The sequence below is a fragment of the Ascaphus truei genome, chromosome 2, assembly GCF_040206685.1.
Source record: "Ascaphus truei isolate aAscTru1 chromosome 2, aAscTru1.hap1, whole genome shotgun sequence".
Taxonomy (NCBI): domain Eukaryota; kingdom Metazoa; phylum Chordata; class Amphibia; order Anura; family Ascaphidae; genus Ascaphus; species Ascaphus truei.
In genome coordinates, this window is record NC_134484.1 from 143,050,957 (window position 1) to 143,077,278 (window position 26,322).

At 45.1% G+C, this 26,322-nt stretch overlaps 1 protein-coding gene across 4 annotated transcripts in view; it reads left to right on the forward strand.

The window, feature by feature from the left end:
• The first annotated feature begins 1,405 nt into the window (after positions 1 to 1,405).
• MTCL1 (microtubule crosslinking factor 1) overlaps positions 1,406 to 26,322 on the forward strand; it is a 174,461-nt gene continuing 149,544 nt past the window's right edge. For all 4 annotated transcript variants that reach the window (XM_075585351.1, XM_075585352.1, XM_075585353.1 and 1 more), the window contains exons 1-2: positions 1,406 to 2,659; positions 24,104 to 24,328. In XM_075585351.1, coding sequence (XP_075441466.1) covers positions 1,925 to 2,659; positions 24,104 to 24,328 — 960 coding nt within the window. In that variant the 5' untranslated portion in view covers positions 1,406 to 1,924. The remainder of the gene's footprint in view (positions 2,660 to 24,103; positions 24,329 to 26,322) is intronic.

Consider the following 26,322-nt stretch of genomic DNA (forward strand, 5'->3'; position numbering starts at 1 on the left):
TTTGTCTTTTGTTGTATATATTAAAACAAAAGTTTATTTTTATTTTTTTGAGATCCTTGATTTGCCTTTTTAAATGTATTATTTTGCAACTTGTACTACATTTCTGACAATTTGCTTGAACCATTTAAGAGATATGAATAGGTAACCATGGTAACAAACAACACTGCGCAATAGAGTTTTGATTAGTTTTCCACGGTATCCACGATGTCAGTATAACTGTTCATAAATCACCACCTTTTCGAGTTTTGTGTGTGGTTTTTCTTTTTCAACTATCGAACGGTTTGCTGCGAATGGATTTTCATTGTTACATGGAAATGTTTTGCAGTTTGCGATATTATATTAAACGTATTTCTTCTCAAGTTACAAGTTTCTTTGCTCATCCCACAATGCGGTATACAATATAGCATTTTCCTAGTTATAAAATGTCAGTGTTTAATTGTGTGATTATATGAAATAGCACTATTATTTTCATTTAGAAGAGTTCACTACATTCATATTTTTATTCTTATAATATAAATATAGCACAGACTTTTTTTTTATAATGCCTAAGGCTGCGTCCTCTGTGCCGCTGACCGTGCTCATGCTTGAGAGCGGTGACGTCACCAACTCTCCAAGCATGAGCGCTCGGCTGTCCTGCATATTTTTTTTTTACGTGCGAGCAGGGGAGCCGTGGCAGAGCAGTGACTGGTGCTGATTGGTTGAGGTCATGTGACCTTCAGCGTACCTGAAACACAAATGAATCTGTCTCGGCAGACACCTAGCACCCACGAGCGTACTGGCACGGGCGCGCATGCGCCGTGTGAATGTGGCCGGAGAGATTGGAATTCATTGTGCTGACTGCGTTAAGCGCCAAGCGTGGTCAGCGGTACAGTGGACTCAGCCTAAAAGGACATTAGTATTTTTTTGCCACTTCACACCCAGTACATACCCTCCAACTGTACCTATTTTGCAGGTACTGTGCCTGTTTTTGTCCTGTAACCTATTAAAGAGATGGCAAATTCAGCTATACCTACTGTATGGTACCTATTTCTGCCACTTGATAATTAAAGCATTTTGTAGATTGGTGATTTATGTACTAATGATCAGCTAGTTAGGGGAGATTTAACATCACTTCTGTTGTGTGTGTGTGTGTGTGTGTGTGTGTGTGTGTGTGTGTGTGTGTGTGTGTGTGTGTGTACAAATAAATCCATAAATACACATTTTTTTATTGGTAATGTTATCCTTGCACACAGTAAATTGCATGTGTTATTGTGCCTCCTTTGGAAGGGTCACTGGTTTGGAAGCTAATCTATCCCACCCTGAGATGGCAAAGAAAGTGTACCTATTTTCAAGTGGCATATGTTGGACGCTGACATACATAAATACACGAGAGGTGTATACACACAAACACACAGGCGCATGTGCGGCAGGCTGGCAAACGTCAGGGTCGGTGAGGGACAGCAGCGTTTGCAGATGCAGTAGGAGAGGAGGGGGCAGCACACAGGGGCAAGAAGGGGCCGGTGCTGAGCAGGACTGAGAGGATACAGGTTATTATGTGGAGACGGGGGCCGTGAGTGCGAGGTGGGGTGAAACAAGACACCGAGGGAGGAAAAGAGGGGGAGAAAAAAAAACACCCCCCTTCTGCAGGAAAGTGAAAAGATAATAATACAAGAGCAAGGGAAGGATCGCTGTGCGGCCAGACTCGGCAGTGAGGAGCTGGGCGCGCAGGTTAGGGTGCAGGATCCGGGGGTTTGCGTCTCATTGCTATTAGCGATGAGTGGAAGTGTGTGTGAGCAGCGCCGGGAGGGGAAGAGATGAGACGGGGCAGCGGGGTCCTGCCTGGATGCTGCAGTGTGGCGCTGGCGCTGGTCCTGTCACAGCCCGGGTAGCCCGCGGGGTTTGAGGGGGGGTGGGGGGGATACTGCCCCTGCTGCAGCAGCATCGCATGGAGACTGTAACCGCTGAGCCCCGGCTGCAGGGCCACCCTCATGCCGAGAAGAAGAGGCTAAACCGAGCACCTTCCCCAGCCAGACCCTTCTCCAGAGACGCCCACCCCAGGGCACCCCCTGCCAAACCATCTGTGCTGCCCCCCAAATCTCCCAGCAGCAGGCACCTGCCACCGGGGGTCCCGCCCGCCGCACACAGCCGCCTGTCCAGGCGCAGCGCCCCGGGAGCCAAGGAGAAGCCCTGCCCGGCCAAACCCAGCAGCGCCAAAGCCTCTGCGAGCAGCAAGAGGGCGGGCAGGTCCCCCCAGGGGCCGGGGACTCCGAGCCACAGGGGGGGCGGCGGCCGGCTGCACGCCCCCTCCTCCCCGCAGCCTGCAGCGCCCACCCGCAGGAGGGGGCAGCCCCCCGGGCAGGGCTCCGGCGGCTTGGTGCGGGTCAGCCACACGGACAGCAGCTCCGACCTTTCCGACTGCCCGTCCGAGCCCCTGTCTGACGAGCAGCGCCCCCTGCAGGCGCGCAGCAGCGACACCGAGTCCGCGTGCAGCGAGCAGGCCCGGGAGACGGGGCCACGTGCCGGGGCAGGGGGGCAGCACGCGGCGGCGGCGGCGCCCCCCAGCGACGAGCCCCGCGGGGGGAGGACCCCCAGCAAGAGCCCCGCGCCCGCCTGCGAGGGGCAGGAGGAGGATCTGCTCAGGGAGGTGGAGGAGCTGCGCTCAGAGAATGATTATCTCAAGGTAAATGGGGGGGGGGGGGTGCAGCAGGAACTATTTTTGTGTGTGTGTGTGGGGGGGGGGTAGGGGGAGGGGTGCTGTACATTACATTATCAGTAACATTATCAGTACATTACCATAATATATAAAACGGGGGTGGGCTGCACTCCCCCCCCCCCAAACCCCATCCATACCCTCTTCCTTACCCCCTTCCTTCACCCCCACACTCCTTTCCAACACTCCTAGTTCCAGCCCCATGGGTAACAATGATAGGCAGCAGGTGCAGATAAGGTGAAATCTGTCACATCGGGGTCTAATAACATTACTTTTGCTTTCTTATATAGCGCTGTACATAGAATACTGCATGAGTGGTGAGTCCCTGTCCCCATAGAGCTAGTGACCGAGGCACAAGAAGCTGACAGTACCACTGAGCTCCTCCTAGCCCAGTCTCCCTCCCAGCAGCTTGGGGACCTTTCTGAGTGCCCTCCCCAATTTAATATCAGCATGTTCAGTGCAGTGTTTGTTGACAATATGGTGACACAAGATGCAAGGTTTCAGGGTGCACAGAGCCCTATGTCAAGGTGGGAGACTGGGTAATCTCAATAAGAGCACAGCGCTGGCCTGCAAGGGGCAGGATGCACAGAACTATTTTAACAGGGAGGTGACTATCTCAGAGCATGGGCTGTAGATGGCTATCCTTCAGTGACTGGCTGCATAAGGCTGAGAATATAGTGTTCGCGAAGCGCACTCTCGGCAAGAACAACAGACCTCTTCCCAATGATGACAGCCATAGTGGTGTGACTGTGCGGCAGATTTTTGAAAAGACAAATTATTTTGTCTTTTCGCGTCACATGAGCTGTTCAGCCAATGAGGATGCCACGCCTCCCCATCGCTCAGACCTCTGCAGGGATCGCTCGAGCGATAGGTGCGCGCGACGCTATGTGCTCCGCCGCGCCCGTACTATTATCTCAGCCTAAGTGGTACAAAACAATAGCATCAGATTTGTAAAAGAAATACACTAGGTGCTCTTTCCTGCAGCAGGAGTGTTGGCAGAAAATGTTGATTAATAGTCAAACCTTGCAAACTGCTACTTAGGTGTTAAATTGACTGTAAGGTTTAGTAATAAAGTGCGATAGACATTATCAAATATTAATGAGCCTCCTTTTGAAAGGCTGGATATCACACTTTAGTGAATAGACCTCCAGGAGTCAAATTGATGTTGCGCCTCTTAGCATAAATGCTGAAAGGAGCAAGGCTGCGCTTATAGTCCTGGCTACGGCGACAGCGACCGTGTGACGTCATCCGTCGCCGTTGTAATAGCAATTCCTGCTTATAGTGCAGGAGACTAGAGAGAGCGACGGCCGTGAGCGGTTCACCCTCATTGGCTGAACCGCTCACGTGCCGCTGACTTCACGGAGCGATCGCCGAAAAAATCAAATTCTATTGACTTCAGAGATTTTGGTTGCGCGGTCGCGCCCACTATACACACGCGACGGATTGCATCAACTTGTTTTGATGCGGTGCGCCGTCGCCGTAGCCAGGACTATAAGCGCAGACTTACTTTGACTGAATGCTGTTTGTGTCCAGGAGCGATACGAAAAATGGTTACATAAGTTAGTGGAGGAATTATTTAGTGCTGTCTCCTAATGGTCCGAATCAAGCTTTGTGCCTCCAGCGGTCACTGCTTTTTCTTCTTTTCTTGGTGCTGGTTAAATCCGCCAGGACTGATGTATTGCAGCTCTGTCACCACAGATGGTGCATTATAAACTACATTTCAGACGTTTCTTTTTAACATGAACTTTGACCTCACTGGTACAGCCGGGTGAACCACGCATAAATATCACTGGTTATGGGTGTTCAGGAAGACATGTTTCCACCCCACAAGTAAAAGCTTTTTGTGCGTTGAATTTTTGGCATTAGCATTTTTATGCTGCTTTATTTTTATGGAAAATAAGAGGGAATAAGGAAAGCAAACATATTGCACTAGGCCAGTTTTGCGGTATGACGCTGCTTTGGTCTGGAAGTGCACAGCCATCTATATATATATATGTGAACAGTCACTTGCACTCCTGCATCCCAACCCCATTAAATGTTTTGACCAGTGACTGTGCTACATCTCCCATCAGCCTCTGGGTTTTGTATGCACAAGACCATCATGTAGCCTGCTCTATAAATATGCTGGATAGCAATTCCTGGATAGCATCCCATCTATCAGAATCAAGCAATCCGGGTGCAGATGACACTTTTCCTTCTGGAACAACCGGATTCATTAATGACAAGTCATTGGAACGATATACAATCTCCATCATGCTCAGCGCAGACTGAACCACAAGAATGTTTGTGTAGATAATAATTTGCAGTTGTTGCTTGCAGTCTCTACTCGCATTCCCATCATCCTTCAGGGATGGGGGAAGCTGTTAAGTACTGTATGTGTAAGGTTCTGCTCTATAGGCCTCAGTTGTATTGCTTCAAATTACAAAATGAGCATGTAAGCTTTAATGTAGTTGGGTGTGGGGGAGCGCTCCAGCACACCAAACTACAACGATATATAATAGACTGAACACACAGTCTTTACTGTGCATCTTATATTCACTGTTCACTAGTCACCTGTTATTTTATTAGTATATAAAATAACTATGACCTGTTAATAGGAGCGCTTTTTGACACGCACGCACACACACTATAATGCGTGTTCATTTCTTTAAAAAGAAAGCTGAAGCTTTTTTTGTACATTTTAACAACTGCAGTCTGACATTTTTATTTTGGGTTAACAGCCCAATAAACCATCCACCCACATCAGAGTTCTGTTTACAATGAAATTATAATATCAGGGATTAAAGGGGGCTCCCAAGGCTATGATACAATAGAGTCCTACTGGTGGATTGATTTATTTGATGCTTAGCATATATGCGTCATGTTCAACAAACACTGTGATATGTTCTGATCTTGTTGTTTTGCGAATACATTTACCTGTGTTGCAATTATAACAGGGAAAAAAAAGATGCTTTTGTGATTATTTTCACTAAGACCTTCATATATTTGCTTCAGTTCATATACCATACTGGCAAAGCGAACGCGAGCAATCGTGTCATTTATCTTGTCTACATACAATGAATCGGTGCTATTCCAATTCACCATGAAAGAAGGACTGAAGCTGTTGTCTAACAACACTGCTTGGGAGAAGAGATTGGCCTTAACATCATGTTTGGGGTTGATTTGGTGATACATGATGTGTTGTATATTATTGATACCTAGTAATTCTATGCACGTACAATTCCCAATGCTATTGTCCATAGCAAAAACTATGGAGTAACTACAGGTTTGTTGCGCTTTTACTAGTATAGCACCCTAAAAAAAAATCTCCTTCTCTTTGGTAATGAATGCACTAAATATTTGGAGGTGCATTCACTGCAACAAACATGTGCAGAGCACATCATTATGTTTCCCTCACTTTGGTGCCCCTGCTTTTTAACGTGTAACGTGTCAGCCTACCTGACACCCTGTCTTTATCCCTCCCACGCGTGAGAGCAACTCGTTTTAACAAGGTGGATTTGACATGAGAAATTAGAGAGGTTTCTCGTCGAGGTTACGGGAAGCTTCATGGACACAGCCATCTTAACCCCTTTTTGCAGCGAGAAGGGCCTGCCATGCATTACAGCAGGGGGTTAAAGTTGTTCAGTGAATATGTATCTTTCCTCTCGGTGACTTCATCACTTGTACTTTACAAAAAATGCAGTGATTTAATTACTGGAAAAATATATCTTTGTCAGATTTTTTTTTTTCCATTCAGTTTTTTTTAACCCCTATGCTGCCAGGGGGAGACCTGCAATGCTTTGCTGTGTGGCAGTGTGTTCTGGCAATGAAGATGTTAATGTGTGCAGCGTGGTGTTTCCTGTTTGCGTTTGCGAGCTGCAAATGGGGAAACAATCGCTATTGATGGCTTCCTTTCTCTCCTGCTTTGCAATGTTCTGCGGTCTCCCAGTTGGGAGTGGGCTGGCTTGGACTCCCCATTAGCCGGAGAAGGCTTCCAGTATAATAGCACAGTGTCAGAGATAAATTGACTAACGGTGGGATAAATCCCCACGGCGCAGGTCCATTCATTGAGCTTATCCATTTCTCATCAAGTGCTGTGGAAGCACTGAGAATAGGAGGGAGGGGGAGGGGTGGTTTCATTTACTAGGTCATGCGGTTGTGTTTTTTTTGGGGGTGAATCAGAAAATTAACACCTTCGATCGCAGTCAGTACTTGCAAGGTGTGGTAGGGCCCATCCCCTGACAACACTTGGCTTTGATCCATAGGTTTATATAAAAACTATTTTGAAACCGCATTTAAAAAATGCTGGAGAAAATGTTATGTGGCTTTCATTTTATCGCGACTCCTGCATATGTTGCTTAATAGTACGTTCGTTTAAAGCGCTTGAATCCTGCAACCCCTCATTACATTTATTTAGAAGCTGAAAGAAAACAGTGCTTCTCTCATCTACAGAATAGACATTAAAGTTAAAAAGGCATTTCCCCCTACTCTACTTTTTTTCTCCCTCTCCCTTTTTTTAAAACACATGTATATGAAACAGGGGGTCCGTGGAGCTAGACCACCTTAAATTTCAGATCTTTGCACCCGCTGGTTCCTGAGATACCAGGAAAGTGCTCTTTTGGCTTTCAGCATCGTCTCTATGTGGATAACATCCAACAGGGCTGGTGTAATGGTGGTGCCGTCGGTGCCTCTGCACCGAGCCCCGAGGTTAGAGGCCCCGCACTCTCCCCCACAAGAATTAAACTGACTGCCGTGGGGAGAGTGCGGGGCCTTTGTAACTTTTTACCTTCTACAGCGGCATGTATCAGCATCTCCCCTGCATGGTCCCGTCATCTTGGCGTAACAATGTCAAATGGCATTGTGTTGGCCAATGACAATGGGAAGTCGAGACATAACGGCGCCAGGCGGCGTCATGTTGCTATGACAAATGGGACACCTTGCAACGTGGCGCCACGATGTCACATTGTCAGCACTGCAACGCCATTTGACATCGTGTCGCCATTATGGCGAGATGCTGAGGAAGAGAGGTCGCACCGGACAAGGTAAGAGGCCCTACATATGTCCCAGCACCGAGCCCCACAAATATTCCAGCCGGCCTGCATCCAAATGTACCTCTCCTCCCCTGACCAACCATTACCTGAAGCTTAACATGTCCAAACCAATCTCCATGCCATGTAAAACCCCCTAACAGTCACACCCTCAAACCTTAATGGGATCAGCTGTCGAGCTGGACCATACTCGCAACCTGATGTATAATCCATCCCACAATGAGCAGACACGTTCCCTTTTTGTTTCAACATTGTTTCTCCTTCCCTCTATGACTCTCACGAGCGGGGCGATCATAACCTCTCTGTGTCTGTGCATCTTTGTCCTTATTTGTATGTGACTTTTTATGAAGTTAGCAAATCTCTGTGCCCCCACTGTACCACGTTTCAGAATAGGTTGGCACTTTCCAAATAAATAATAATAGTAATATTGTCCCCTCTAGGGGACACAAAAGGAAGGTTATAATCGCCTGCGTCACACGGGGCCTTAGGAAGCCGCAACTTCATGCATTGCAGCTTCCTGTTGGGCCGCTTGGTGTAGGGAATTTTAAACAATCCGAGAGAACTGACGGCACCTTCTCTGATAAGCAGGAAATTCACAGAGAAGTGGCTCCTTTAAGTAATCTATTATCTCTATAATAATTGCACATGCAAGAAAAGAATATAGAGATAAAGTGAATACAGCAGCAAAGAATACCCAGATATTTGTTTCAGTGTACAGATCCAGGCGTATCATTTAGTTCATAGCAATAAGTTTCGCAATATCTTCACATTTATTACATGTAAGCGTTCCTGATCTTGATTACATGGCGTGCTGACTTCCTCACACTGCAGACATCTCATAACACCTCCTTTATCCTAAACATTTCACTTACCAAGTTCCAGGCATCTTCCTGTTTCCACTTTCATTTTGAGATGGTAACCATTTCCATAGACACACAGCTATCATGTTTTAACCCTATGGTTGCAGTAGTGGGTTCCACGGCCCTTACAGCAAATCCCAATCACATGACCGCAGCTCGGGTGTCACTTAAGGCTGCGGTTCCAGTCATAACTGTGACGCGCGCCCGGCGGGGGGGGCGGCGCGTGCACAGCGCTAACCGCGATCTGCGGTCTGAGGGGAGAGAGGGAGCTTGCGACGGGAGGGGGCGTGGTCGGGGATTTGCGGGGCGTGGCCATCACGTCACGCGGCTGGTTCGCCCTCATTGGGTGAACCGCCGGTGGGGACGTGGCCACGCCTCCGTCGCAAGTTTTAAACTCAATTTTATTGAGTTTAAAAAATCTTGCAGCACGGCGCGGCTGCACCTTCTGCGGGAAGGTGCGTACTGGGCCCTTCCCCATTGAGGGGCGGTGCTTACACGCACAGCGCACGCCGAGCCGTGCGCTGTGGCAGTGACTGGGACCGCAGCCTAAGGCCGAGTCCATAGAAGGACAGGCCGTGCTGAGGCGTGCGGACGCTCAGCGCTGAGCCCCTGCATCCTCAATGAGGATGCCTTGAGAGGGGGCTCGCGCGAGCGTCCGCAGGCGTGCTGACGAGATGGAGGTTTCAGCCGAGCGCCAAGCTGTTTTTCAGCGCGCTGTCGGCTGAAAACCTCCAATGAGAGCGGGGCTGCGTCAACGTCACGGCGCCGTGATGTCGGCGCCGTGACGTTGACGTCAGTGCGTCGCGGGCGATTGGCCCAGCGACGTCACTGCCCCGCCTCCCTCAGTCTCCCCCCACCTCCGATCGCGAACGCTGGCTCGCCTGTATGTGCATGGAATCGCACAGCTTCTGCAGGCGAGCCTCAGCGTCAGCGCGGTGCAGCACGGCTCCCCCCCTCTATGGCCCGGGCCTAAGCCAGGAAACATCATCCCCAGCAGACCTTTTCAAGCGTTCAGGAGGCAGGTCTACAGACCTGAGGTTAGGGATGGGTGTTGCTCTTCTCGCTACACTTTCCCGAATAATTTCATTGGCTGCCGAAGTACCAGTGACGCTGCTGCAGCTTGAAAAAACAACTTGAGTTGTTTATGCAAACTGTAGCAAGTGTCAACTCCGTACTTCAGCGACAGGGTAGCTTCTACCCTGACAACTGAGATTTTCTTTAAACACTTTGTTTCGAACGTGCGTGCGCACGGAGCGAAGCAGGCACCCTGAACGAGGCCTAATGATTAATGATACTTTGAAGAGTTTGGGGAAAAAACTGAGTTAGTTATGCAAAAACCCTCTCAGTTTAATGTCTTTGCGATGGAAACGTCATCTATTTTGATTGCACCGTGCAACCCAATTTGAGTGATAACCAAAAGGTGAATCCTTCCCAACAGGAATCATTTCTCTGTTGGCGTTTGTAGTGGTAGGAGACAATGGGAGTGAGCAATTGTTGTCCGCTGCTTTATTGCAATAATGCCCTTTGGGACTCTGCTTTCTAATTGGAATAAGATTTACATCATGGGGCAACAATACTAAATGAATTTACATTGCAGCATGTTGAGCTAGAGTTGAACTAGTTCAGTACTGTGGGCTGTACGAGAGCTGGCAAGTGAATAACTGGAGGCTGCTTCTACAAGAGCCACAGAAGCAATTTAAACGGAGGAGGAAAAACATGGTCAGGATCACTGCAATAGAAAGCGATTCATTTTCTGGTCGTTTTTCTTTTTTTTCTTTCGGAAAAGACATTGGCAACCTAGCTTTCGGTTGGGAGAATGCAGCGGTTTGCATCTGAGCACTTTGCTACACGTCTGTGTGAGACAGCACCTTTAACCTTTTCCTTGGTGTTTAATGTATTTTTTATTTTATTTTAATCAATGAACCCCCGCAGAACTGCGAGATAACGTCAGTTCCATGTAGATACAAAGAGAGATGATAGGAATAAATACATGTGATGTGCAGAAAAGAGTTGAAGCACCGCACAGCCAAACAGAGCCAGGGTCAGGTTGAGTAAAAAATATCTTTTTATTATGTCATGGATAAATAGGAGGCACAAAACCTCTCAACGTGTTTCGCACTGGTTGGTGCATTATCTAGGAGTGTTAAACAATTATAGTTGAATCACCTTTATACTCTCCTAGCATCCGGGTATCCGGCGCCACCACTAAGTAAAACGCGGTGACGCAACAAAACGTATTTATTTTACCCACGTGGGGGCCACTATTTCAGCTTTTTCATGAGTAGCTTTGAGCATATATTGTTTCTTATGCGTTCTTGAGCACCTATACACAAACTGTACTATCGGAATAAATGTGATGACCTAATGCAACCGTTCTTGAAAACAACAGAGAATGGAGTGATGATGTATTTCTGAATTGTAATGACTAGAGATTATGAATGTTGCTTGCTGTACCTGTACTTGTCTATGTTTTACATAGTTACATGAGGTAGAAAACCTATGTTACATTTAGACGTATTATGTATTAAATTCCTCTGAAATGTGAAAATGCGGAAAAAAAACAAGCAAAGGACCATGATGTTCAGGATAAACCAAAGAGGCTCCTGGGTGCCAGCTCTTTGGACATACAAAGTATAATTATAGGGCATTCTTGTGGTTAAAGGAGAAATCCAAGCAGCCGGAGGACTGTTAATGCAGATCAGTGGTTAGAAGCGACCGCCGGCACCCAGGAGTCCTCTTTACTGAGGCCCAATGTGGCATGCTGTTTTCATACTTTGTATCTTATATTAGATTCCCTTAACCTTCTTCTGGGATCCTTACTTAACCAGGGTGCTGACCCTAGCTACAACATAATAAAGTAGAGGAGGGCCTGGTCTGTACTATTATATTATGAACATCCCTATCTGTCCTCCCCATGGCTCCTCTTGGGTGTGGTTTGATTTCCTCTGGCTACTTTTGTGTGATGTTTAACACACACTAAGACCTTACACAGATAAAACCGGTCTCTCCCCTTCCCATTAACTTTTTTGTCTGACAGAGACAGGTTGGCTAAGGCCGAGTTCAGGGTGTCTTCTATGGACGCGAGTGTCCGTGCGCGCCTTCCCCGCGTGCTCCTGCAGCCTTGCGTCCTGTGCCTTGGCTGCAGGAGTTGGGTCGTAGCGTTTGGGGACGGGGTGAACGTGTCACGGAGCTGGTTCGCTGAACCAGCTCACGTGACGCGACTGCAGCCCCAAATATCATTTTGGGTTGTAGCGGCAAAATATAGCAGCGTCAACGCTGCACTTTGCCACCGGTGGACTTTTCAGTTTGAAAACTCCCACCTAACAACCCGAAATTGCGAAGGACGTGCACGCACACGACGTGTAGCAGCCACCCTGAACTCGGCCTAAGGCTAGAGGAGACCCTTTATTGACAAGCACTTCTCATTCAGGGGTCCCCATGAAAGCAAAAAATAAGTCTTCGTTTTATAATAAATCAAATCAGCCAAAGGTTTGCTTTAAACATTATTCATTATTTTTTTTCAAAACAAGCCACTGACATTAAGGCCTCGGCCATGTTATCTGCTTGCTTGCTGAAGTGTGCTGACGCACGCTCCCGCTCAGCACTGAGCCTTTACAGCCGCAATTAGAGCGGCTTTAGTAGGGGCTCGCCTACGCTTCGCGCACTTAGGTCTTAGGGAATTTAAAAATTGCCCCGCTTGCCGGCGCCACAGGCAATGAGGGCGAACCAGCTCCGTGACGCCACTGGCCCGCCCCCGGCCCGCCCCCTGACGGCGCGCAGGGCAAGCAACCGCAAGGCCAGGGAAAGCACCCGCTTTCCCTGAGCCTCAGCGTGCCTTAGCACGCCAGCGGTAAGCATGTCCGAGGCCTTAGTTGTTGATATAAAGTTGCTCCCCTCTCTCCCCCCCCCCCCCATAAACTACTAGGCAGAATGACACCTGTAAAATCCCACAGAAAACAGTTCACTGATTATAAAACATCAATGTTAGAGAATGAAAACCCTTCCACATATTACAAACGTGGATAGTTGAACCCTTGATGAGTTTTTATTGCAAACTGCAGCAGTCTTGCCTTTGTAGATGGTCCGTAAACATAAATTGCGGTTTTATGTATTTATTTTATTTAATATATTCTTTAGTATAGTTACTTTGAGATGTGCATCTCTTTTCCAGGTATACGGTACAGCAGCACAATGATGTTACCATGCTTTTGTTTGTGTGATCACAGCCAGAAACACGCCTGCTAATAAGGTTTTATTAACTGAGTATTGGCTACAGTTCCAAGAGAGAAAGATGTTCTTCAACATAATGAATGCAAGACAAAGGTGTCTAGGATGGCACTCTCTGCCAGACACATTTTACTGATTAATCACTTAATGGAAGTACATGTGAATAGTGATTACATACTAACCATAAATATATTAGTGTGTAGATAATGTGTAAATAATTACAGTGAACTTAACGTGATACATCACTAATGTAGTGATGAGAAATTAAAATATATTTAAAAAAAAAAAATAAGTCCAGTGACGTGAACACAAAGATTTTAAGTGTCACAAATGAAATTGAAAAATAAGTGGGATGAGACTCTCCATTCAACCTTCAATGGAGAAAAACATTTCCCAGTTTATTCAAATGCAGTGGTTCCAGAAAGATGAGGGAGCGGAGGACGTCAGTCACGTTATGCAAAAAATTACAATAAAGATACCAATAGGATAGTATGTAAAAACTGATGTGGAAAGATTTCTAATTATATCTCCCATGTTGATACTCACATGCTCGTGAGTAAATAAAGGCAAATCACAATCTGCATCACTGCAGTCAGATGGACGTGGTGTGGGTTATCTCGGGAGGGAAAAGAAGACCACCATAGCGCAAATATCTGTAACACTCTTTATAAAAATATAATTCCCACCCAAGCCGTATAGAGTGTGCACTTGCAAGAAGGCCACTCTTTAAGGCGATGTAACAAGTTGGAGGCCTCGTCCAGGGTGGGTAGAGGCGCGCTGGCGCTCCAGGGCTGCGCCCTGCACGACCGTACTTTTTCTGGCCGTCTGGGTGCGTGCGCGTCTGGGGGTGCGGCCTCTACGTCACGGAGCTGGTTCGCCCTCATTGGGCGAACCGCTCTCGTGACGCGCTTGCGAGCGGCAAATTCAAATTTGCTCGCTCGGCAAGCGGCTGAGCTCCGAGCAGGCGCGCCCGCCCGGTCACCCAGGACACAAGCATTGGCGCAACGTGTCTAGCGTGAGCGTGCGTGCCCGCTCAGCGCCAACCTGGACGAGCCCTAAAACAAGATCTCGCTGCAAGTGGCGATCTCGCCGCTTCCGCGACGCTGATGTGGTTGGTTGGCTGTGGCATGCCGCTGGTGTAGCTTCCGGTAGCGGCCGCCCTGGAATTCGACAGACCCAACTGCAGTTCCCTCTGGGATACGGATGCTTTTCTCTGAGCCTCATCTTTCTGGAACCGTAAACACAATTAGCAAGGGGGCAAAGAATTTGAATTTCCATAGTCGTGTCTTTAAAAGAGTCTAGTAAACTATTCTGATATGAAAATGGTTTTAAATAATTCTACCATTCTAAATCATAATGAGACCATAGAAAAGATTTAGCCCTCAAATCGATCAGTGCTGCAATAGTTCAAATAAATCGTCCCTTTTTGCATTTCTTGTACCATTTTCTCATCACATTACATGTTCTCATTACATGTTTTATAGGTGCAGATTAAATGCAATATGTATGTATATCTTTATGTACAGTTGTGTGAAACAGAAAGTACACCCTGTTTGAATTCTATGGTTTTACATATCAGGACATAATAACAATCATCTGTTCTTTAGCAGGTCTAAAAATTAGGGGAACAACAACACATGACATATTACACATATTACACGTGTCATGATTTATTTAAAAAAAAAATAAAGCCAAAATGGAGAAGCTATGTGTGAAAAACTAAGTACACCCTTACTGCTTCCATAGGTTTTAAGATTCTACAGTGAGAAAGATTATTCAAAAGTGGAAAACATTCAAGACAGTTGCCAATCTTCCAAGGAGTGGACGTCCCAGCAAATTCACCCCAAGGTCAGACCGTGCAATGCTCAGAGAAATTGCAAAAACCAAGAGTTACATCTCAGAATCTACAGACCTCAGTTAGAATGTAAATGTTAAAGTTCATGACAGTACAATTAGAAAAAGACTGAACAAGTATGGTTTGTTTGGAAGGGTTGCAGGGAGAAAGCCTCTTCTCTCTAAAAAGAACATGGCAGCACGGCTTAGGTTTGCAAAGTTGGATCTGAACAAACCACAAGATTTCTGGAACAATGTCCTTTGGACAGACGAGACCAAAGTGGAGATGTTTGGCCATAATGCACAGGGCCACGTTTGGCTAAAACTAAACACAGTATATCAGCACAAACACCTCATACCAACTGTCAAAGCACGGTGGTGGAGGGGTGATGATTTGGGCTTGTTTTGCAGTCACAGGACCTGGGAACCTTGCAGTCATTGAGTCGACCATGAACTCCTCTGTATACCAAAGTATTCTAGAGTCAAATGTGAGGCCATCTGTCTGACAGCTAAAGCTTGGCCAAAATTGGGTCATGCAACTGGACAATGATCCCAAGCACACCAGCAAATCTACAACAGAATGGCTGAAAAAGAAAAGAATCAAGGTGTTGCAATGGCCCAGTCAAAGTCCAGACATCAACTTGATTGAAATGCTGTGGCTGGACCTTAAGAGAGCTGTGCATTAACAAATGCCCACAAACCTCAATGAACTGAAGCAACGTTGTAAAGAACAGTAGGCCAAAATTCCTCCACAACGGTGTGAGAGACTGATAAAGTCATACAGAAAACGATTACTTCAAGTTATTGCTTCTAAAGATGGTTCTACAAGCTATTGAATCATAAGGTGTACTTGGTTTTTCACACATGGCTTCTCCATTTTGACTTTATTTTTGTTAAATAAATCATGACACGCTGTAATATGTCATGTGTTGTTGTTCATCTGAGGTTGTATTTACCTAATTGTAAAACCTGCTAAGGAACAGATTATTGTTATTATGTCCTGATATGTAAAACCATAGAATTCAAAGAGGGTGTACTTTCTTTTTCACACCACTGTATATAGCGCTATCCATGTACATAGTGCTTCATAGCAGTAATACACGTGACAATAATAATATCCCACATACTGTCATAGGAACAAGTGCTTTAAGACAGAAACATAACACTAGGAAAAGGAGTCCCTGCGCAGAAGAGCTTACAATCTAAGTGGTAAGTAGGGAGAAATGACAGACAGTAGGGAGGTAGTAGAATCTGTAGTTGGTTTATAGAAGAGAACTAGAAGTTCTAAATTATCTTCACCCTATGTTTGCCAAAATCATTTATTAAAAATATACACCAGTATAAATAAAGAAGCCCCAATGCACATCCAATAGGACAAATTAAAAATGTACAGCCTATATTTTGAGGACGTTGCTGCAGCAGACACATGGCTTTTTACATTGAAGCCACCATTCACAGCTGAATGCATTTAGCCTTCAGTGAGAGTGAAAAGGTACTATGCGATCCCTTAATTACATACTTCTTTACACCCAATCTGCATGAATTATGCCGTTAACAGCTTTTGGGGGAATCATAATAAAATCAAGAATGAATGGGAGAGCTGTGAACTTGCCGGTCAGCTGTCGGATTGAAATGTCAGTTCACTCAACAATGGCAGGGGGCTCACGGGCATTGTCAGCCACAGCTGGGTCTATTGTCCAGTGGCAAGTAAAGGGAATTATGCTTAGAATGTGGTGGACAATGGTTTATTTCTTTAACCCCCACAGATCCCATTAACACTATGCCCGCCCGCCACATGTCTGTCCTATGTGACACAGATAACACACAATTACTAATGTGGTTGTTCAAGTGTTGCCCCACTATTTGCATTGATACATTTAAGAGGTAAACGTTGGGTGTTGGAGATATATATATATATATATATATATATATATACACACACACACACACACACACACACACACACACACACACACACACACACACACACACACACACACACACACACACACACACACACAGTATTAGTATTTAAAATAAATCTTGAACGTATGAAAGTTGTCCTGTGTTGATTTTCGATCTTATTCACTCCCCGTGGTAATAATATCTGATTTAGGAATGTACATTCCATGGCTGTGGAACAATTAGATGGGGGGCTAAGATAAGGGAGAAATACAAGCAGTTGAAGCTACTTCATGTTGCAATGTTTGCAAACACTTTCAAGATAAACTTACAATTACTTGTACTTGTCTAAGGCATCAATCACCTAATTTAACCTAATAATTACATCACTTTCTTTGGCTCAGTTTGGCCCTAATGCAACAATTATTCCTGTATGAGGAATTTATTTTAACGTTATTTTTATGGACTCCCCAATTGCAAGGCCACAGCTTTCTTACCACCAAGAGTCTTCTGGTGCAGGAGATATTGCGCCCATGATTTATTAAGGGCCTTATACTATAAATTGTCCAAAGCGGTAAATCGTGGCTTTTTTGGATGAAAAAATCCCTTTTGTTTTCAATTGGGATGCTCATCTTAAAATGGCCTGGCCTGAGAAGACAATATAGAATTATCCCCTAAGCATTAGTTTGCAGAAAGGCCCATTAAGAAGACTTAGGCTGCGTCCATAGACATTACAGCCGTGCGGAGGCTGAGGAAAAGTGGGTGCTTTCCCTGGCCATGGTACGCGTGCCGTCTGTTGGCGTGTCTATGGGCGTGCCAGTGACGTCACGGAGCTGGGCGAACCGCTCACAAGACCGCCCTATCACGCGAGAAATCAGTTTTAACTGATTCCTCGCGTATCGCGCGCCCCCTCCTGCCTCGACGCGCCCGCACGCTGCATATACGCGAACACTGCCTTAAGGCAGTCTGTATGCTCAGCGTGCGGACGCGTCCGCGCTGTCTGCCTATCTATGGACGCAGCCTTAAAGCATTTAATCTCCCCAAATGCTAAAAGGGGTTGCGTGTCAGCGTGCCATGGGCCCTTTGGTCACGTGAACGCTTCGAGAATCGGTCACATGGTCGCTCCATCACTGATGACGGAAGAGGAGGAGTCATCCCCTTTCTGTCGGCTATCAGTTCAGATCGCGTCGGAGCACAGGACGCAATCTCCCCTATGACAACAAATTATTTGGGTGTGAGGGGGCCACATAGCCACTACATGATAGGGCACCTAGGGTGCCATGACATAGTAACTAAGTCCTGGGGCACTGAAAGGGTTAAACTAAGTTACAAAAATGGTAAATAGCGTGTCCTGCTGCTTTAACACCACTTAGTATATTTGAAATGTAGGACGTTTCTCTTAAATAAATAAGTGTTATTCCCCATGAAATCACAGCTATATTTGACCCTTTTTATCCCCAGACCATCCACTTCTCATATGAATCTACTTCCCTTCCTCAGCCCCACCACCACCCCTCCCCCCCCAACCCCACCACCACCCCTCCCCCCCCAACCCTCAAGCATCAACATGTGACATGTTACTGGCTAAAACATTCTGCTGTTGAGTGCTGGGAGATCCTGCTTCTGCCTTGCGTTTTGCTGCATTGCATTGTGTTGCATGTCATTACATTGCACTGCAGGCTCTTCTAGCATTGTAAGGATTACAAGGCTGTTGCTTTCTCATGAAATAGCAAAACTAATTTTAATTAAAGAACAATAGCACTTGCATGTAGTCGTACTAGATTAATTTCCACGCTGTCATTGTTATTAAGCTTCTTAGCTTCAGTATTGTAATTGAGACTCACAATGTGTTCTGCACTTTTCCAGCAGCGCTGTGCATTATGGGAAATATATATTCGGAGTCACACTGCGTTATTAATTAAGTGTCTTACATGTGATGCCAATCATTAGTGGAGTTTACACCTCTTCACATGCGCCTGAGGTTTATGATGGTAACACATGGAAATGAAGGACGTAGATGCAGATTCTTGATAAATCCCCAAATAATATGGGAATCATATTTATTATCTTACAACTTTCCACATCGCAGGCTGGCTCAGGAGCTACTAAAGCAGCAAAATACTGCAAAAGTACTGTGAATCATTACTCCACGTTCACAAAGGGGTCCTATTAGCATACATTTACTAGCAAAAATGCAGCCTTGGAGCCTGATTATGTAGGCCTAAATTGTTTTTATTTTTTTAATATCAAAGGCATGACTCATTTACATTGAAATGATGAATCATATGATTGCCTGCATTGGGTGGTTCTTGGATCTGTAAGTCCAGTGTTGAGCCTTTGTGCAGTGTCCTTCTTATTACACTAAAGCGGGGGTCCCCAATGCAGTGCCTGCAGGAACCATGGTACCCCCCAAGCCTTTTGTGGGTGCCCACAACTGACTGGCCAACCAGTTGATAATACGGCGTAGATCAGGGGTCTCCAACAAGTCGATCGCGAGCTCCCGGAAGCAAGTGAGTAGATTGTCGCAGTGCTACCAACAGCTGCTGCGTGCCTCTCGTACCATTCCGCTCTGGAAGTCGGGAACAACTTCTACATCCGTGAGCTGGTCCAGCGTGGCACTGGAGGTCTCCCCTCAAGGTAAGTGTATTTTGTGTGTGTGTGCGTGCACGTTTTTATTGGTTGGTGCCGCCACTCTCTCCTGAACTCTCAAGGGTGGCCTTGGGCACAAAAAGGTTGGGGACCCCTGCACTAAAGCAGTCACGTTACCTGGTTTACCAGGGACAGCCTTGGTTAGCAAAGATCTGTACAGAAGAGAAATGGTTCCAAAATGACTTGTAAAAATCATCGAAACTATATTTTCTTTTTAATAATGAAACACAGATCACATTTTGAGAGCAGTCTCCTACTCTACTACCAGTATATTACAGTGCCACGTAAACCTACTATCCTGGTTGAGCCTTCTGGCAATGTGTTACCTGTATACTATACTACATCTCTTTGAAATTCAGTGGTATTGCCTCATAAATGTTCCCAGAGCTGCATTATGTATGTGCTGAAAACAACAATTCGTCCTGTGACGGCACATCTGAAATACAAGGCAGGATCTTTAAAACGTTTTCATTTTCAGCAGCTATGCCTTCAACAACTGGCATTGATTCTATATTTAGATATTCGTTTCACAAAATCAGCAGAAATGTATCTGCATGCAACAAAATCCCATTTCACATACATACACGTTCTTTTATGTGTAGTAGCAGAGTCTCATAGAGTAGTGGTGCTCAACTTCAGTCCTCAAAACCCCCCCAACAGGTCAGGTTTTCAGAATATCCCTGCATCTGCACAGGCAGCTCAATCGGTCCCAGCTTCAGCGCAGGTGGCTCAATCAGAGGTTCAATCTTTGACTGAGCCTCTGATTGAGCCACCTGTGCTGAAGCAGGGATATCCTGAAAACCTGTCCTGTTGAGGACTGGAGTTGAGCAACCCTGTTATAGAGTATTCTACTTCCAGAAACTGCACCTGTCAACCTTTAAAGCAGCAACTCCCTCTAAATAGATTATTATTATTTTTTAACCTTACCTGAACCAGGGATCTCCAGAGCTCATCCATGATCCCCTGATCTCCAGGGACCAAAGAAAGCAAATGATATGTTTAGTACAGATGTAGCCACCGTTATTGCAGCCCGTGGCGTGCTGCAGCGGGACATGCACAGCGCGTCAGCGGGAGAAGCGACCACTGTTGTAAATCAGCCGCACGTGAAAAAGGGACGGGGCTATTTCATCATATCACACGGGGGAAACGGCTACATCTGGCGTCAACAGTGGGGGAATCACAGACATCAGAAGACTACAAAGTAGCTCGAGGAGGCACCCGGTTCAGGTAAATTGAAAGGACTAAATTACGTGCTGCATGGTTTGCTGCTTTAAAACATTTTGGAGGTAGTTGTTGCAGTAGCTGGCTGCTAATACATAAGCAGATGCCTGCACATGGGGTGGGGGGGGGGGGGCGCCTTCTACTGCCCCACCCTACATCAGTGTGTGCAATTGATCTGTTTGCATCGTGTTATATCCAATAAACAGGTAAAGGAGAAAGTAGGTGGCACTCACAATTACGGTGAATAGCTGCTATGGGTGCTCAGGAAGACCCAGCGAGTTGGGGTTTAGCAAATCCTTGGAAGAAAGAAGACGGCACTCCAGCGGCCTTGGCAAAAAATGTTTTAGTAGTGCAAAAGTACATGGATCAACGTTTCGGTCCTACATTGAGAAAACTCTTACCACACAAAACAGAGCACCCACTGCACCATGAGGGTCCCACACATACAGAGGGACGGGTCCGTCAGAAGCAGTATTTGTAGTTCCCTCTGATCACTCGGCGTCTAAGAGTGATGTGGCATGTACAGTATGTATGCTGTGTTGAGAGAGCTGCATAAGCTCTAGTACATTTGTGTATGGACTACCACTTTTTGAGCTTTTTTGAGCTGTCTTAATTTACTTGACAGTTCTTCCATTATACTAAGGAGAATATCATTTGTGTTTTCTTTACCATTGATTGTGCTCCCCTACTCCATTTACTGTACCATTTGAGGATCTTGGGACGAACCACTTCGGTTCGCCTCATTTGGGCCATATTCTATTTTATTCTACGGCCGCACTACGCTTATCACGTTTATACAAATACTGTATCTATATCTAGCAGATTGTTTGGTAGATATCTACTAGTTTATATTGGAGCTCCCCAGTCTTTTCCGATCATACTTCCATATTGACTAGACAAGTAAAACACCACATTATTCCCTAGAACAGCGGTGCGCAAACGGGAGGGGAGGGGGCACTTACAGAGGCCCCTCACTCTTCCCCAAAGCATTTAAATGAAGTCCCGGGGGTGTCTACAGCGGCTTCTGGCAATGCGTCGTCATGGCAATGCAGCATCAAATGATCCCGTGGGGTCACATGACAGTGTGTTGCCAATGTCGTGACATCAGAGACAAGGTAATGGGGGTGGGGCGTGAGCAGGGGGGGGAGAGCAGGCAGGGGGGCGCAGACGACAGTTTGCGCACCCCTGCCCTATAACACTTGAAACATGGCGGTCACTTTTCACATGCAACAGTTCGCAGTTGGTTTAATTTTAGCTGCATTTTAATGATCTTCAAAAGATGTTGTTTCTTTGTTTTTGTGACTTTGTGAGGCACATTTTGAATTGGCATGACTGATGGATCCAGTTTCTTTTTTCTATTGGGGAAAATAGGACTTGACCAATCTTTTCTCATGATTTGGAGTTACATGGCCACTGTGATCTTGGTTATACACACGACTAGAGCGACACACACAAGCATGAGATGAATAACGCTAAAGGGGAGTGTCATTTAGGTACAATAACCACGATCACACCATGACTGATTGCGTCAGTGACCATTAATGCATCACAGCTATTACACTTTTAATGCAAATGTCCAGGAAGCAGAATGTAGCAGAGCAAAGACAAATTTGATTGTGTTGGAAAAAACCCACAAATGCTTACAGCAGTGTTTCCCAACTCAAGTCCTCAGAGAACCCCAACAGGTCAGGTCTTAAGGATATCCCTGCTACAGCACAGGTGGGTCAATCAGTGGCTCAGTCATTTTGACCTGTGCTGGAGCAGGGATATCTTTAAGACCTGACCTGTTGGGGTTCCCTGAGGACTGGAGTTGGGAAACACTGGCTTACAGTATGTTCCCTCGCATGCTTTTTTTTGGTTATACAGTATAGTGTTACCTTTATTCAGAGTATACAACATAAATGCATTTTGTAAGTTAAATTGTACATAGACATGATTCAGAATGTATCAAATCACTGTAAATGGAATAAGTCCTTTTATAAAAACAACTGGGCGTGAAAGATTCTTTTTTTAATTCTTGTATATGATTAGTCAAGAATACAGAAATACATTTGCAGCTATGAACTGGACATTTCAACATTTCAAAGTGCTATTTCCAGTGCTTATATTAGTCTGTTTTTTTGTTTTGTTTGGTTAATGGGATACAGTATCTATGTTAAAACTGGGGCGGCTGGCTGTGCCAGAAAGTATTCCTTCCCCTCTCTGTCTTTGCCTTGGCATATCTCCTTCCTGCCTTAAATTGAGTGCTAACCTAATAATAGTGTGTTCGTGTCCCAGGGGCAGCAGGCTGGTAATGGAATGAGTGAATCCCTGAGCTGGAGAATTCTACCCTAAAAGCACCAGTGACATTTTACATTGTGGATTAGCTGCCCTGTACACAACTGTATACGGCATCATTATATTATTTTCCTGTTAGCTGTTAGTGATATGAGCTGTGAGAATAACACAGACAGGAAGCGGACCATGGTTATTTGCAGAACATATGTTAACCCTTGCACCGACAAAAAAGTCCTTGAAAGCGTTATTGATTTCTCTGACACAAAAATGGAATATTATATCTTCAATTGCATTTTCCATTTCCATTGTAATTGTACATTTATATATTAAATTCTCCAATAATAATCGCAGATGGGAAATAATGTTTGCAGTGCCTTGACTGTTGACACAGTGAATTTTTTTCTCAGTTGCCCTATAAATACATCCTTGATCTCTTTGTTATGGCTTTTTTCTTTTTTAATTACATTTCCATGTTGCATTTAAGACTTATTTCTTTTTTTTTTTGTGGTTGCCATCTGGGATGTCACATGGTTAGAGCTTGTGTAATACAGAGAAACCAAGTAACAAGATACTGATTTAAATGAAGATGAAACAGCTAGTTTCTGGAATATGCATTTTAATTGGACTATTTTGTTGATTTTGGAACAACATACAATACATTTAAATCTATCTGAGCACTAATTATTCTTAAACAACCCAAAAACCAAGGAAATGTAAATATCAAGTGGTACAAAGACTTCTGGGTCCAGGGCCATGTCCTTTTTAGTACAACAACCCAAATGGAGAACTACATGTCAAAGGACCAAAATCAAAAATATTCAGGAATTCTTGACCAAAACATGGAATTGTATTAGAAGAGTACTGAATTGTGTGAGAAAGGGCTCCATTCAACTCTGAGACGGCTGATGCCAAACATCAGTAACGCAGACTCCAAATCAGTGGGACTACTCAGCTGGAGTAAAACATTTTTTTTAAATACTTTCAGTAACCTGTTTTTTTCTTGTTTGTATTTTACGGGTTATTACATATCACTGCAATCAGCTTCATGTGGTCCTATGTGGGATAAAGTGCTACTGAAGCACCGAAGAGAATTCCATGTTAGGTTAGAAAGTATTATTATTATTTTTTTTTTAGCATGTTCTTGTATAGCGCTGCTAGTTTTATGTAGCGCTTTACAGAGACATTTTGCAAGCACAGGTCCCTGCCCTGTGGAGCTTACAATCTATGTTTTTGGTTCCTGAGGCACAGGGTGATAAAGTGACTTGCCCAAGGTCACAAGGAGCCGACACCGGGAATTGAACTGGTGTTCCCCTGCTCCAAACTCAGTGCCAGTCAGTGTCTTTACTCACTGAGCAACTCCTTCTCCATTGTGAGAGAGATATATCAAACTCTTCCTGACCTGTTATGTGTTTCTATAGGACGAGCTGGATGAGCTGCGGGCTGAAATGGAGGAAATGCGGGACAGCTATCTAGAGGAAGATGTGTATGAGTTGCAGGAGCTCCGCCGGGAGCTCGATCAAGCCAATAAGAACTGCCGTATCTTGCAGTACCGCCTCAGGAAAGCAGAGCAAAAAAGCCTGAAAGTGGCACAGACGGGTCAAGTGGATGGTGATCTCATCCGAAGTCTGGAGCAAGACTTAAAGGTGGGTTTATGAAAACAGCCTACATTTAATGTCTAGGATATATTGAAATAATTCACTGCAAAAGGACTCCACAGTGTAATGGTACACGAGCAGTAATGGCCACTAAAAATGTCACATGTCAGTTTACTGAAAAATGGATGCATTGGAGGCCTCTGTGAGTAAGAGTTAAACCTGTCACTGCCGAAGTTTCCCGAAATTCATTGTTCGGCACTGTGGAGTTTATTTAACAAGCTTATTCTGTATACGCAGATCGGGCTGTTTTCGGACAACATTCCCCATAGATTTGGCCTGATCAACTGCTTTGTCAGATACAGAATAAGCCCCTAACACTTTACCTATTATAACAATAAGTTATTATGGAGTTGGAATTATATAAAACTTACAGCACATTACAGCATTAACATCTAAAGAGCTTGCACTCTAAGTGTTATGTTGGGAGGCTTACAGACACATGAGGAATACAGAGTGCACTGTTAGAAGTGCAGACAGGAGAGGTCAAGAGTATCTGGAGTTTGTTAATGAGATGCTTCTTTTAATATACCCATTGTAGAAGTATAATGCTATGTTAACAGACTGTTGTTGCCAAGTAAAAAATCAGGATGGCAGTGCAGATATTAATCAGGAGGATGGGAGGACGGGTCAGTAAATCAGTGACACATAATGTAGACCAGTAGTGCTTGACCTGAGAGCATTGCTCCCAATAGCTTGTTTTAGGCCGAATAAAAATGTCATCACCTATTATTGAAGTACACAAAAAGGGCAAAAACCAAGATCATAGACTATATAGGTTGGTGTGCTTTGCTAGAGTCTAGTTTAGGAGCCCATATCTGACTCTGGAATGAATGCTGCAGAAATTCTAATGTTGCAGTGATTATGACTCTTGTTATAAAGCATTTATTAGAAAATTATCTTGGTGCTCATTTTTTAAGAGTCTCCTCAAAAATGTTTTTTTTTTGACAACATAGTAAGCAGCGTATTTTCCCAATAAATTGAGCTATTTCACTTTGTTTTTCAAAAAGAGTAATCTAGTTAGTAATCTAAAATTGTAATTACATGAAAACCTAATTTGTTTCCATAAATGCTCAAAGCTAAACAAAGACCTGATTTTTACTTAATTGGAATGTTTGTAATGGGCAGATAATAACACGATGAATATAAAAGGGGCCGCCAGGGAATCTGTGTTTTGATTCCCCTCTCATTTCCACCAGTTACGCTTCAATTAATTAACAACCTTCAATAAGTAATTCCCACAGATAAACAAAGCCTCCCATTTTGTCCCGCATGTGTGTAACGGTGCTCATCTTATAAGAGGAAGCGGTCCTACAGAGCTGAGATAGGATATTAAATCACTGACCTAGACCGAGAACTGAATGAGTATAGTGATGTCGGGGTCACAGGCTGAGATCATGGTAGGTGGGAAAGGATTGTAGTCAGAGGTCACAGGCTGAAGTCAAGGATGGATGCAAAGAAACAGGAACAATCTGGAGACTCGCAGGAACAAACATGAAACCATGCTCTAGCAACTTCCTGAAGGAAGTGCAGCCTATTTATAGGTATGACGCCAGTAAGTAAGATGGCCGCTGTCTCCTCAGTGTGAGGGCGGAAGTGAGAAAGTATTTGCCAGGAAGCATGATGGTCGCCGTAACTTCAGTGTGGGCACAGATCAGACCATAGCCTCATAGTACGCCCTCCCCCTTCAGGAGAAACCTCCAGGCTATCCAAGGCGGCTTTGAAGGGAAATTTCCCTTGGAAGGGGCATGGATGTCCTTGGAATGCACCCAAGATCTTTCCTCTGGGCCATAACCCCTCCAATGCTCCAAATACTGGAGCTTGCCAAGAGAGATCCGGGAGTCGAACACGCATTGAATGTCAAATTCCTTCTGACCTTTCACCAGGACAGAGCTGGGAGGAGAGAGGGGAAGAAAAATAATTTTGGATGTAGGGCTTGAGGAGAGAGACATGAAAGACGGGGGGGGGGTCAGGGGGGAATATTC